The 12,094-nt window shown below is 50.0% G+C and overlaps 1 protein-coding gene across 1 annotated transcript in view; it reads right to left on the bottom strand.

Moving 5' to 3' along the window:
- Positions 1-12,094, bottom strand: part of tecpr1b (tectonin beta-propeller repeat containing 1b) — a 28,300-nt gene that overhangs the window by 2,417 nt on the left and 13,789 nt on the right. Inside the window, exons 12-25 of the mRNA XM_080009623.1 lie at positions 11,881-11,990; positions 9,028-9,183; positions 7,812-7,961; positions 6,655-6,812; positions 5,606-5,712; positions 4,871-4,964; positions 2,273-2,369; positions 2,109-2,188; positions 1,967-2,023; positions 1,515-1,689; positions 929-1,064; positions 502-594; positions 305-411; positions 75-194 (exon numbers count right to left, since the gene is read on the bottom strand). Of these exons, the coding sequence (XP_079865749.1) occupies positions 75-194; positions 305-411; positions 502-594; positions 929-1,064; positions 1,515-1,689; positions 1,967-2,023; positions 2,109-2,188; positions 2,273-2,369; positions 4,871-4,964; positions 5,606-5,712; positions 6,655-6,812; positions 7,812-7,961; positions 9,028-9,183; positions 11,881-11,990 (1,640 nt within the window). The remainder of the gene's footprint in view (positions 1-74; positions 195-304; positions 412-501; positions 595-928; positions 1,065-1,514; positions 1,690-1,966; positions 2,024-2,108; positions 2,189-2,272; positions 2,370-4,870; positions 4,965-5,605; positions 5,713-6,654; positions 6,813-7,811; positions 7,962-9,027; positions 9,184-11,880; positions 11,991-12,094) is intronic.

Here is a 12,094-nt window from a genome sequence, read left to right as displayed (position 1 = left end):
AATAATAATAATAATAATAATAATAAGTTAATATGATGATAATATGTTTTTAACTAAGAAGTGTCAGTGCTCACCCCGATGCCATAGTCCCAGGTCTGGCCCTTGGGCTGCAGGGGCCCCACGCCCAGCCGGTGGCACAGCACCCCGGGGGCCTCGGCGGGGAAACCGGGAACCGAGTCCGCCACGATCCAAACCTGGATGGAGCAATCCCACAATGCACCGCGTCACATGTCTACCACATCTGTGGCGTTCACTTCCCACTGTAAACAAAGTTGACCCTGGTGGCCGCGGTGCCGCCGCTGACCTGGTCCAGCGGTCCCACCGAGACCTTCCTCACGTTCCCGGAGATGGGCTCCCAGGCCGAGCCCTGGGGGTAGCTGGGGGCCACGCCCTGCCTGTACCACAGGTTAGCTGCGGAGGGGAGCGTGTCGGCGTCGTTAGTGTCTGCGTCAGCCTGTCACCGCCAATAAAGCTCTTTGAATTGAATTGAGAGACGCTCACAGTTTTCGTCCACGGCGAAGACGGACGTCCTGCCGACGGAGAGCTGTCTGAGGGTCTGCTTGGGGGGCGACGGGATGTGATACCAGCACTCGCCTGCAGGGGGTGGGGGGGGGGGGGGGGGGGCAGAAACACAACTTCTCACATGTCGTCCTGCGCGAAGCTGCGACTTCTATTGGAACCGACCTTCATGTGGAATTGATTTTAACCCATAATTAAGGAAACGTTTGGCTCAAACCTGTAGGGGCCTAGTCCCCCAGGTTGGGAACCACTGTAATTGTACTGTAATTTGTGGGGTTCCCGACAGCCGGGCGCATTTTGATCAGATTTCCGTCTCCCGGCTCCCCTGTGGCGTCGCGCTGTGAAGGCACTGAAAGGTCAGAGGTCAGAGCGGTACGCGGGCGCGGGTCCGGTTTTTTGTCCGTCCTACCCGCCGGGTTCTGGGGGGACACGGAGCCCCTGTAGAACACGGCTCCGTCCCTGGCGATGGCCCACACCTGGTTGGCTCCGCCGATGGAGATGGACTTGAAGGGCTGGTCGGTGCCGACGTGGAGCCAGGACGTCCCCTGCAAAGCCGCACGTCAGAGGACAACGTGTCAACGGAGCTTTGCTCGCAACGTACAACAAGAGAGATTCAAACGACTCCAAACCAAACCACAGCTGGTTTACATCTGAAAGCACTCGTTTACGCACGGCCCAGCTCTGAAATGTCTCAAATAAATGCAAAGTGTTGGTTCCCGCCGTTTAGAACTGTTCAGAGGAACTACGTCACTGACGGGGCAAACGACAGAGGCTTAAAACGCGCCGGATGATGTTGTTTTGAGAAGTTATGAAAACACGGAAGCATCTGAACGGGACCTGGGCCAGAGCGGCTTCACCTCCAGGAGCGAAGCCTCCGTTTTAAACGTAACACCCGCGTTCCTCAAACTGCGGCTATGAGGGCGGCGCGGCTTCCCCCGACCCTCGACAGGGCGACGGGGGGGCCTCCGCCGCGTTGGGGCCCGCGCGTTCCTCACCGCCGGGCTCCGGGCGTGGACCCCCAGTCGACACAGCACGTCCCCCTTGTCGCTCAGCGCCCACACGGGCACCTGCTCCAGGCGGCTCTGGGCGAGGCACGGCACCAGCGACACGTCGCTCAGACGGAGGGGCGGGACCTGCTGCCACGGGGCCCTCAGCGACATCCTGCACTTCCTGTTGGAGGGGAGACAGCGTTCAGCTTCACATTCTCTTTCGTGTCTGATTTCACTTTTCACGGTTGCAGAGTCAGAATCGGGCGTCACTGACTCGCTATGTACGCACGGAACAAAGTGTAAATGTAAACATTGAGATAATTGAGTTTGAAGAAATGTTGCTGTATTTCCTAAATTGAAAATGTTGATCTTATTTGGTTCCTGAATTTCCTCTCGTGGATGAATTCAACTCATCTCATTCATCAACGTTCCAAATACTAATAATGAACATGATGCACCTCGTCCATCTCCTCCGTCGTACAAAGTCCTTCATGGTCTTGTGTCCGTGGAACGTCCTGTGCGGCAGCAGAACATTCAGCCTCCGTCAGCTCCATCATCGACATTCTAATATTCTGGGATGTATTTTGAGCGATCACCTACACGGGGAAGTCGGCCGCGTACTGCCAGCCCTCCTTGTCCGTCCCCCCGGGGACGCTGCCGTCCACCGCCCACTCCGTCACCTGGAGGAGCAAGAGGAAAGATGAAGGGAGGAGCTGCAGGAGGAGGGAGCCCGGCTCCGCAGGGGAGGCGTCATGGCTGCTCACCCAGGACCACTGGGGCGAGGGTGGGTGCGTGCTGCCCTTGGTGCTCTCCTTCAGCCCCGACTCATCGCTCCACATGGGGCGGTCCGTGGGAAGACCCCTGGAGGGAGGAGGCGCGTGGAGGAGGAGGAGCGTGGAGGAGGAGGAGCATGGAGGAGGAACGTGGAGGAGGAGGAGCGTGGAGGAAGAGGAGCGTGGAGGAAGAGGAGCGTGGAGGAAGAGGAGCGTGAAGGAAGAGGAGCGTGGAGGAGGAGGAGGAGCGTGGAGAAGGAGAGCATGGAGGAAGAGGAGCGTGGAGGAGCGTGGAGGAAGAGGAGCGTGGAGGAGGAGGAGCATGGAGAAAGAACGTGGAGGAGCGTGGAGGAGGAGGAGAGTGGAGGAGGAGCGTGGAGGAGGAGTTGGAGCGTGGAGGAGGAGGAGGAGCGTGGAGAAGGAGGAGCATGGAGGAAGAGGAGCGTGGAGGAGCGTGGAGGAAGAGGAGCGTGGAGGAAGAGGAGCGTGGAGGAGCGTGGAGGAGCGTGGAGGAGGAGGAGCATGGAGGAGGAACGTGGAGGAGGAGGAGCGTGGAGGAGGAGCGTGGAGGAGGAGGAGGGTGGAGGAGGAGCAGGGAGGAGGAGGAGCGTGGAGGAGGAGCATGGAGGAGGAGGAGCGTGGAGGAGGAGCATGGCGGAGGAGGAGCGTGGAGGAGGAGCATGGCGGAGGAGGAGAGTGGAGAAGCAACATGGAGGAGGAGGAGCGTGGAGGAGGAGCATGGAGGAGGAGGACGTGGAGGAGGAGGAGCGTGGAGGAGGAGCATGGAGGAGCAGCATGGAGGAGGAGGAGCGTGGAGGAGGAGCGTGAAGGAGGAGGAGCGTGGAGGAGGAGCATGGCGGAGGAGGAGAGTGGAGAAGCAACATGGAGGAGGAGGAGCGTGGAGGAGGAGCATGGAGGAGGAGGACGTGGAGGAGGAGGAGCGTGGAGGAGGAGCATGGAGGAGCAGCATGGAGGAGGAGGAGCGTGGAGGAGGAGCGTGAAGGAGGAGGAGGAGGAGCGTGGAGAAGGAGGAGGGTGGAGGAGGAGCATGGAGGAGGAGCGTGGAGGAGGAGGAGGAGCGTGGAGAAGGAGGAGCGTGAAGGAGGAGGAGCGTGGAGGAGGAGGAGGAGCGTGGAGAAGGAGAGCATGGAGGAAGAGGAGCGTGGAGGAAGAGGAGCGTGAAGGAGGAGGAGCGTGGAGGAGGAGGAGGAGCGTGGAGAAGGAGAGCATGGAGGAAGAGGAGCGTGGAGGAGCGTGGAGGAAGAGGAGCGTGGAGGAGGAGGAGCATGGAGAAAGAACGTGGAGGAGCGTGGAGGAGGAGGAGAGTGGAGGAGGAGCGTGGAGGAGGAGTTGGAGCGTGGAGGAGGAGGAGGAGCGTGGAGAAGGAGGAGCATGGAGGAAGAGGAGCGTGGAGGAGCGTGGAGGAAGAGGAGCGTGGAGGAGGAGGAGCGTGGAGGAAGAGGAGCGTGGAGGAGCGTGGAGGAGGAGGAGCATGGAGGAGGAACGTGGAGGAGGAGGAGCGTGGAGGAGGAGCGTGGAGGAGGAGGAGGGTGGAGGAGGAGCAGGGAGGAGGAGGAGCGTGGAGGAGGAGCATGGAGGAGGAGGAGCGTGGAGGAGGAGCATGGCGGAGGAGGAGAGTGGAGAAGCAACATGGAGGAGGAGGAGCGTGGAGGAGGAGCATGGAGGAGGAGGACGTGGAGGAGGAGGAGCGTGGAGGAGGAGCATGGAGGAGGAGCATGGAGGAGGAGCGTGGAGGAGGAGCGTGAAGGAGGAGGAGGAGGAGCGTGGAGAAGGAGGGTGGAGGAGGAGCATGGAGGAGGAGCGTGGAGGAGGAGGAGGAGCGTGGAGAAGGAGGAGGGTGGAGGAGGAGCATGGAGGAGGAGCGTGGAGGAGGAGGAGGAGCGTGGAGACATACGGAGGAAGAATGTGGAAGAGGAACATGAAGGAGACACGTGGACAAATACGGAGGAGAAACATGGGGGAGGAACGTGGAGGAGAAACAGACATGAGGAGGAACGTGGAGAAGGACACATGGAGGAGGAAACAAGGAGGAGGAACATGGAGAAGCATTAATAAAAAAAGATCGAAACCTACTTCTATTAAAACCGCCTGAATATGGAGAAGGTGCCGTGCATTACAACATGCGTATCTGAGCAGTAAACTGAGGTGGAGCAGAAACACATGGATGCTGGTGGTGACATCGTTCCTCGGCAGCGTTGCAGATGGAAAGTGACTCGGCAGCGCCACCTATTGGTTGCAATCGGCACCACCTCCCGGTTGGAATCAGCACCACCTCCCGGTTGGAATCAGCACAGAGTGCGCAGGGAGGAGGAAGCTAAACTTTCACGCAGCGTGCAGGACACCGTTTAAGTTGCATCGGACGTTGTTGTTGTTGTTTGTGATTAAGTGTAATGTATTGATAATGTATTGATTGATTGCTAACTTTGAACAGAACTCCTGATAAAGTCGTCGTGTAAACACATAAACAACAGTTCTATTTATTGTTTTCAGATAACGTTGGTCCTTGCCTCAATAAACCACTTGGCCCGATTTAGAAACAGTTTTCATGTCTGAGGGAAGCCTTCCGACCTGTCTGTGTATCCAGTCATGGGGTTCCATCTCTGGTTCTCGTACACGTGAACTTCCCGGACGTCTGTCTGCGTGGACGTCTGAGCTGCGTCTCCTGCACAAAACAAACAAACAAACAAACACGCCCTCAAAATCACAATGAACACAAATATTCAACACGTCTGATATGTGAGCACTAGGGGTTAGCGTTAGGGGAGGTAAGTTGTTGAATACTGTAATGCACATTTGCAGTCAGTCATACATCTTAATTATACTGTTCAATTACCATACAAATCATAGTGAATGAAAGTGGTTGTAAATATTTTATAAAAAACAGCGTCTTTCTACTAGGGCTGGGTACTGGACTCAGGATCTCAAGATTCTATTTTGATTCAGCTGCAAAGGTTCTGGATTCTATTTAATATTGATTCACTCAGATAACACTGTGTTTTGATATATTGAGGTTTTATACTTCTCTGCATCATCTGACAAAAATGTTTGGAAAGTGCTGAACAAATTCTGTCCAATAATGAAAAGTATTTTCATTCATTTGTGACTGTGGTGGTGTTTCATAACCTCCACACGTCTCTCAATGGATTCAGAAAGTGAAACGGTAGAATTGAAGCATTCATTCTTTATTTTTAGCGCAGTCTCTCCATCATCCAAATTCAGCGAACCGCAACGAGTGTTAGACCACAGGGTTTCAGAGCAGTGGGGGCAGGGGGGGCCACAGGGGTCACGCTGGGGCCTCTTTACCCGGGTTGCAGTGGACCCAGGCGGTGCCGTCCCAGCCGATGCCCCACACCAGCCCCAGACTGTTGGACTCTACGCAGCGCAGGTGACCCGGGACCTGGCGCCAGAACCTGCAGCGGCGGCCATGTTGTTAGTGCGTTGGGAAGCAGCATCACACACAGAACGCAAGAGGGTCAGTAGCAGTCATCACAGAGGGACGGCGGGGGGCAGGGGTCATTTCAGCCTCGGGTGGAGTTGCTTTGTGTCGTGATGAAGTTAGTGAGACAAGGATGAGACAAAGAGTGATTTGACAGAAGAAGACGTCACCAGCACCAAGACCCCCCCTATTCAAAACATACTTATTTTCATGGATTAATTTGCAGAGACTTACGTTTTTGGGGCGTACAAGGGATAATGTGCAGCCAGACGGTATTATCACAAAATACAGGAGGACCCCGACAGCCACTGGAAAACTTTTCACCATCCATGTAACAAACCTGTTTACTGTTATTAATGTTAAATTGGGCATTTACACCGATCCTGAAATGAGACTCTTGCTTTCCCCAAGTCTTCCATTGTTGTTCCTATGTCGCACCACCAGAGGGCGCCACTAGCTAATGTAAGCATTAGCATGTAGGTGGCATGAAGCAAGGGATGTGAAACTAGGTGGAAAAGTGGTTTGGGTCATTATTATTAAACAGTCATTATTCAGAAATGTCTGACTGCCGATTTTCCATTACTGATGTACGACCGTATGTGTATGTATGTGACAAATAATCTCTTGAACTTGACTAATCACAATGGATTTTCTCCACAGAGCCGTGTAGTAATAGATCATAATGTACCCCATGGATTTTGTTACACTGAAGTGGACTTTTGAACCAATATTTTACTATTGGCAAACATTGGCCTCAAATCAACCAAGTCCTCGCGACCCCCCCTTCAATCTCTGGCGACCGCCTCTCGGGGTCTGGCACCCCGGGTTGGGAACTGCTTGTTTGTAGAATAAAACCATGTCAACAGAAAGCCACCATTTAGAGAAAGCAGCGGTGACCCCCCTCCGGCATCCTCACATGTTGTCGCAGGGCAGGGTGTGGCTGGAGGCCTCCAGGGAGAACGACGGCTCGTGGACCATCACGTCCCCTTTCCTGGTGGTGGACCACAGGGCCCGACTGGACGGGGGTCCCGACAACCCACGGGACTCGCAGCAGCAGTCGGAGAGCAGGGACAGCTGGAGAGACGGGGAGGACAGGGCGTCTGGTGAGCGGGGACTGTTCTCCTCCTGTGAGACCGTAAACCCCGCCGAGGTTGAGGTCATAACAAATTCACTTGATTCAGAAACAACTGTGCTGGGGTAGCTCATTCTAGGCTGAGAAGGACTTGGGGTTGGCGAGCTCCAGACAGGTTTCTCAGCAACGGCGCAGTACAAAAACAGGAAACAGTATTCAAAAGAAGTTGGAGGGGGAGTGGGAACACCTGGAGTCATGGGCGTGATCGCGGTCGGCTGAAGCTTTTCTCTCAATAACGGATCAATGCGTTTGGTGATCACAATCAAGTTCTTCGAGATTGTTCTCTCAATTCTTTGATCAATTTAAAAGCCATCACTCGGGTCAACTCCCCCAAAAAATACCAGAGCTTTCCCCTAAATAAACCGACCACTAGTTCTCTCCAAGAAGCAGAAACTGTGCGATTTGACCCTAAATTACAACTTGTGCTCCGTTTCAGGGCATTCTTCACAACCGAGCAACCGTCCAGGTGCGTGAAGCTCTTTGCTTTTGAGATTTCTTTGGCAATCTTGAACCTTGTTATGTTAAATTAAGAAATTACTGTTATATGCAGAGGTGGAACCTCCCGGTGATTTTGTGGCACAACATAGAAGTATTTACATTCTGAACCTGGAATCATCCCCCGCTGGTTCGGTGGTGGGAAGGAACTCACTTTTTTGTGGTTCTTAGGTTTTGTGCAGTGGGAAACGTAATGGGGACCGACTAGAGGAACAGGAAAGGAATGGAAGGACTAGAGGAACAGGAAAGACTGCGGGGACGAGGGATCGAGGCCTCCTCCTCCAGGTACCGGTGGTCCAGCGGGCCTGGTCCTTACCCAGCCTGGTCCTTTCCCAGCCGTGGTCCTTACCCAGCCGTGGTCCTTACCCAGTCTGGTCCTTACCCAGCCTGGTCCTTACCCAGTCTGGTCCTTACCCAGCCTGGTCCTTACCCAGTCTGGTCCTTACCCAGTCGTCCATGTCCCTCTGGGTGGACGCCGCCAGCAGGAGAGGCCACCGCTCCCTGGTCCTCTGGGCCGTGTAGACTGCGAAGGCGTAGTGGAGGTCCCCGAGCACCGGGACCAGAGCGGTCACCTCCGAGATAAACACGTGGAGGAACTGGGCGGTGGGGTGGGGGGTGGAGATGCAAGGGTGAAGACAGAGAGGGAAGGGGTGGTGGTGGTGGTGCAGACAGAGCGGAGATATAATTAGAGGCCGGTAGGAACCCAGTGACAGCGGCGAGGACAGGCTTCACACCGGGTGTTTAGCCGTCGTTCTCACTCAGAGTAAATTATGACCGTTACTGGCGACGCCCCGGAGGTTCCTGCTCTGGAACATTCTGGAAGCCCGAGCAGCTGGGCAGTGAAATACGTCGGCTGCTGCGGGCGTTAAGCGTCGGCTGACGGCGTCCGAGTCAAGGACGACTAAGAATACACATTCAGTCCAGAAGACTCACAACACGGCCTCCACCAGTATATTTTTATTATTACAGACTCGCAGCACAACACCTTTTCAACATGTTTAGATGTTGTGCAGAAACGCTGCCACACTGGGAGCCTTGTTAAAAATAAAACACTACTGCTTAAGAGTCTTGACCTTCTGAGTATGACTTCCTCACAGCATGTTGGTGTTTTGGGCAAAAGGCCTGCTTCACAACGTCCAACACCTTCCAAACCTGTCGCCTGGCGACTGAACAACATGTCGCCAACAACACATGGAATACACCTGGGTTTGACTTGAACAAAAGAAACAAAACAAAAACGTGGTTTGACTCCTGATCAGAAGCGTCAGAAGAAGAAAGAATAATGTCCAAACACTTATGTCAACTCAGGGACATTTAAAGAGGCCCTGAGGAGGCTAACAATTTATGGTTGATAATAAAGATAAAAAATTATAATGAACAAACAAAAAGACAAAAGTCTGTATTGTAAATATTGAGGTTAATAGTAGCTGTTGCCATGGTTTCAGTGAATGCCACTGATAACCAATGGCATTGATCCTTAAAAATCAAAGTTTAAAAGTCCGGATTGGTTGTATTTCTTAGGCCCCGCCTCCTACAGTTCAGACCCACGCCCACCCAGCCATTTAAACATGAGTCTCAGGGTGGTCTGTGATCCATTGGCCACACCCACCCAAGAGGGCCACACCCACTTTCCGAGCATCCCAAAAACAAGCTCTGTCCGACCTTCTTCTCGTCGTACTGGGTGTAGTAGATGAAGAGGATGCTGTCCTTCGTCCCACTGCTGGAGGTGGACTGCTCCAGGGCAACGCCCACATCCACCCAGCGCTGAGGCTTCCAGTCCCTCAACCAGCGCAGGGAGCCCTTACGCACCCACACCGACTGGATGGAGTGAGAGAGAAGTTTTATAATTATCCCCTATTGATATTGTTCAGGAAAGATTCTCGGAAATTTTTAATCAAACTATTTAAAAAGAGAAGAACGGCAGAAGCTACAAACACGGTTGACGTTTGAACCGCTGCGTCACAAAAGCCTTGTGATTGAAGTTTCATCCAAATCGATCCACATACGAAGCTAAAATGAGTGAGAAAATGCCAACTTTGACCATAAGTATTCAGCTGGTCCTGCTTGACTGACGTTATTTGTCGGTTCGTCACTATTTGTAAACAAAATGAAGGAGAAGAGATTTACAGTCAGACACTTTGACGTCGTCATACCATTTACTTTAAATATACAGGTTCTGATTCAGAATTTACATTGGACCGTATCCAGTGTGCGGTGTAGACTCTGGATCTGTTCGATTGATATTTTATCTCTTTGGTCCCCATTACTTTGCCGAATTAAAGAAAAATACGTTAAAAAACATGAATCCACAAAAACTCATGACCACGTTGATTCGAGTCCACTCGAATGTACGACAGTGATGTGTTCAAGATCCAGCGAGGATCGGAAAAAAAGAAGCCGTGTTGTGGTAATTACTCATAGAAATACCACAAAGTTTTTCGTATTTCATGGAAACGTAACTTATTAAAAATGTAATTCAAGAAATAAAGTCAACAATAAAATTACTGGGGGACGCAGTGTTCCAGAAACGAACATAATTCTGAAAACACCGTTCTTCAGGAATATTTAAACTGAATGCCAGAAGAGAAACATGCAGACATAAGTCCATGTTGGTTGGTCCAGACATAAGTCCACGGTGTAAATTTTGTAACTTGTGATGCATTTCATAGAAACCAAAAAACACTTAATGGCCGATCATTGTGTAACCCAACAGGTCTGTAAGCCCTCACACCTAACCCATACATATGCAAACGCAGACCCTTTGACCAAAATCTCCACACTCCAATGTAGCAATCCGGCCATTTCTCACTGAGAGGTGAAAATCCCTCTTCGTAGTGGGGGAATCAAATATCCAGTGTACTAAAGGGCGATTTATTTAATAGCTGGCAACTAATCTGTGAAGTAAACCATGGAATTTAAACTGTATCAACAGTAAAACAATCTGGAGTGTTCAGAAGGACCCATATACTGTTGAGTCTTTTTAACGTTTGTACAAATTATTATTACATCCCTGGTGTTGATATTATTCAATCAACTTTTATTGATTGATTTTTAACATTTCATTGTGCCATTGTTGTTTTTTGCAATTTGAAAATCAATCTGTTAGATGGGGGTGTGATGGGGGACCGTTTCTCCGACAGAGAGGCTCAAATGCAGAAATTTGTTGTGATATTTCACAATTATTTTAAGTAAAATAAAATTTTGATCGTTCAAAAACACAAATTTTGAAATTAAAAGGCCGATGAGTAGAACCTATAAATCCACACACTTGGCCACTTTAAAAAGAGGCTAGTTAAATTTTAAAACTAGTCACTTTAATTTATCAAGTATCTCTTACCTGTTTCGTCTTACCTCTTAGTGCACTGCAATGTTTAGCGTGTCTAGCTTACCATTCAGTATGACACTGCATTGTTTCACGACTCTTTAAGATGTCCACTATCAGGTTTACTCACTGTCATTATTGTCTGCATTTTATTTTGTCTTTATCTTAGGTAAATACATTTATATTACTTATACTATACTACTTCTTTCCATTTTAGATTTTCAAATTTTGTTTAAAAATTAATGGTTTAAATACTATTTAAATTCTGTTTTTAAATACTGTTTTATTTTGATCACTACTATAACCTTATTTTACATATTATGTAAAACTGAGTTGGCTCCAAGACTAAGAATCTCATTACTGGTAATGATGCTTGCATTGTTATCAAGTATTTGATAACATACAAGTATTTGATTACATAGACGTAGTTTAGGTGCTCTCATTATAAAGCTATTGAACTTTGCAATTAAAAAAAATGTAAATAAAAAAAAAAAAACTCCCATTTTAAAATTAAACAGCTGTGCAACATGTAGATTAAAATAAATCATTAAGACCTGTTCTTATTCATATGACAAAAAAAAAATTTACTTTGAAGATGACCTCTGGTCAGGGTTATAGGACAATATCTCAGGTAATGGGTGAGGGGTGAAAATCTGAAATCCCTCTCTGGAATGTGATTGTTTTTTGTGAAGTTAGTGCCATCTCATGGTGACACTGCAATTTAATAAATGGGCGTGTTTACAGTCGGAATTCACTACAGAGCGATCGACTCTACACCGCGCACCATAATCCGTACATTTATAGTACAAAGCATAATGACATCACAAAGCATCTTAACATAAAACGCATCTCATTCCCTTTGTTTTCGAATGTTGGTGTGTTTTGTAACGTGTGACGTCAGAGCTCCAGCTATTGTGGGTCAAATTTTGTCAGTTTTTCACAAATTTCTGCTCAGTATGTGGATCGATTTGGATGAAAATTTAATGACGAGATGTTTGCGTTAAATTCTAACGAGATACAAACTGTGTTCCTAGCTTCTATGGTTGTTCTGTTCCAGATAGTTTTAGCCCGAAGAATTACGAGGACAATAATAAAAATTGAAACAATTTAAAAAAGGGGTTCCAGCGCTGTGGGCTGTGCCCCTAATAATACTAATACTAATAATAATAAGTCAAATAATAATAAATTCTTACGTTGCTCCTCTCCAGCGGCTTCTTGCTGATCTGCCTCTGCTCCTCGTGCTGCGTCTTGCTCCAGGTGGCCGACTGGACAGGGGTGAGGGACAGGGTGCTGCTCAGAGGACCTGGGGACAGACACACCGGTCAGACAGACAGGTAGAGAGACGGACAGATGGACCGACATGGGACTATCTGAACACACAACGATACAAGTAAACAACACACACAG

The sequence above is a fragment of the Zeus faber genome, assembly GCF_960531495.2.
Source record: "Zeus faber genome assembly, chromosome: 11".
NCBI lineage: Eukaryota > Metazoa > Chordata > Actinopteri > Zeiformes > Zeidae > Zeus > Zeus faber.
The sequence above is the reverse complement of the archived record's forward strand: the minus strand, read 5'-3'. Positions and strand labels throughout refer to the sequence as shown.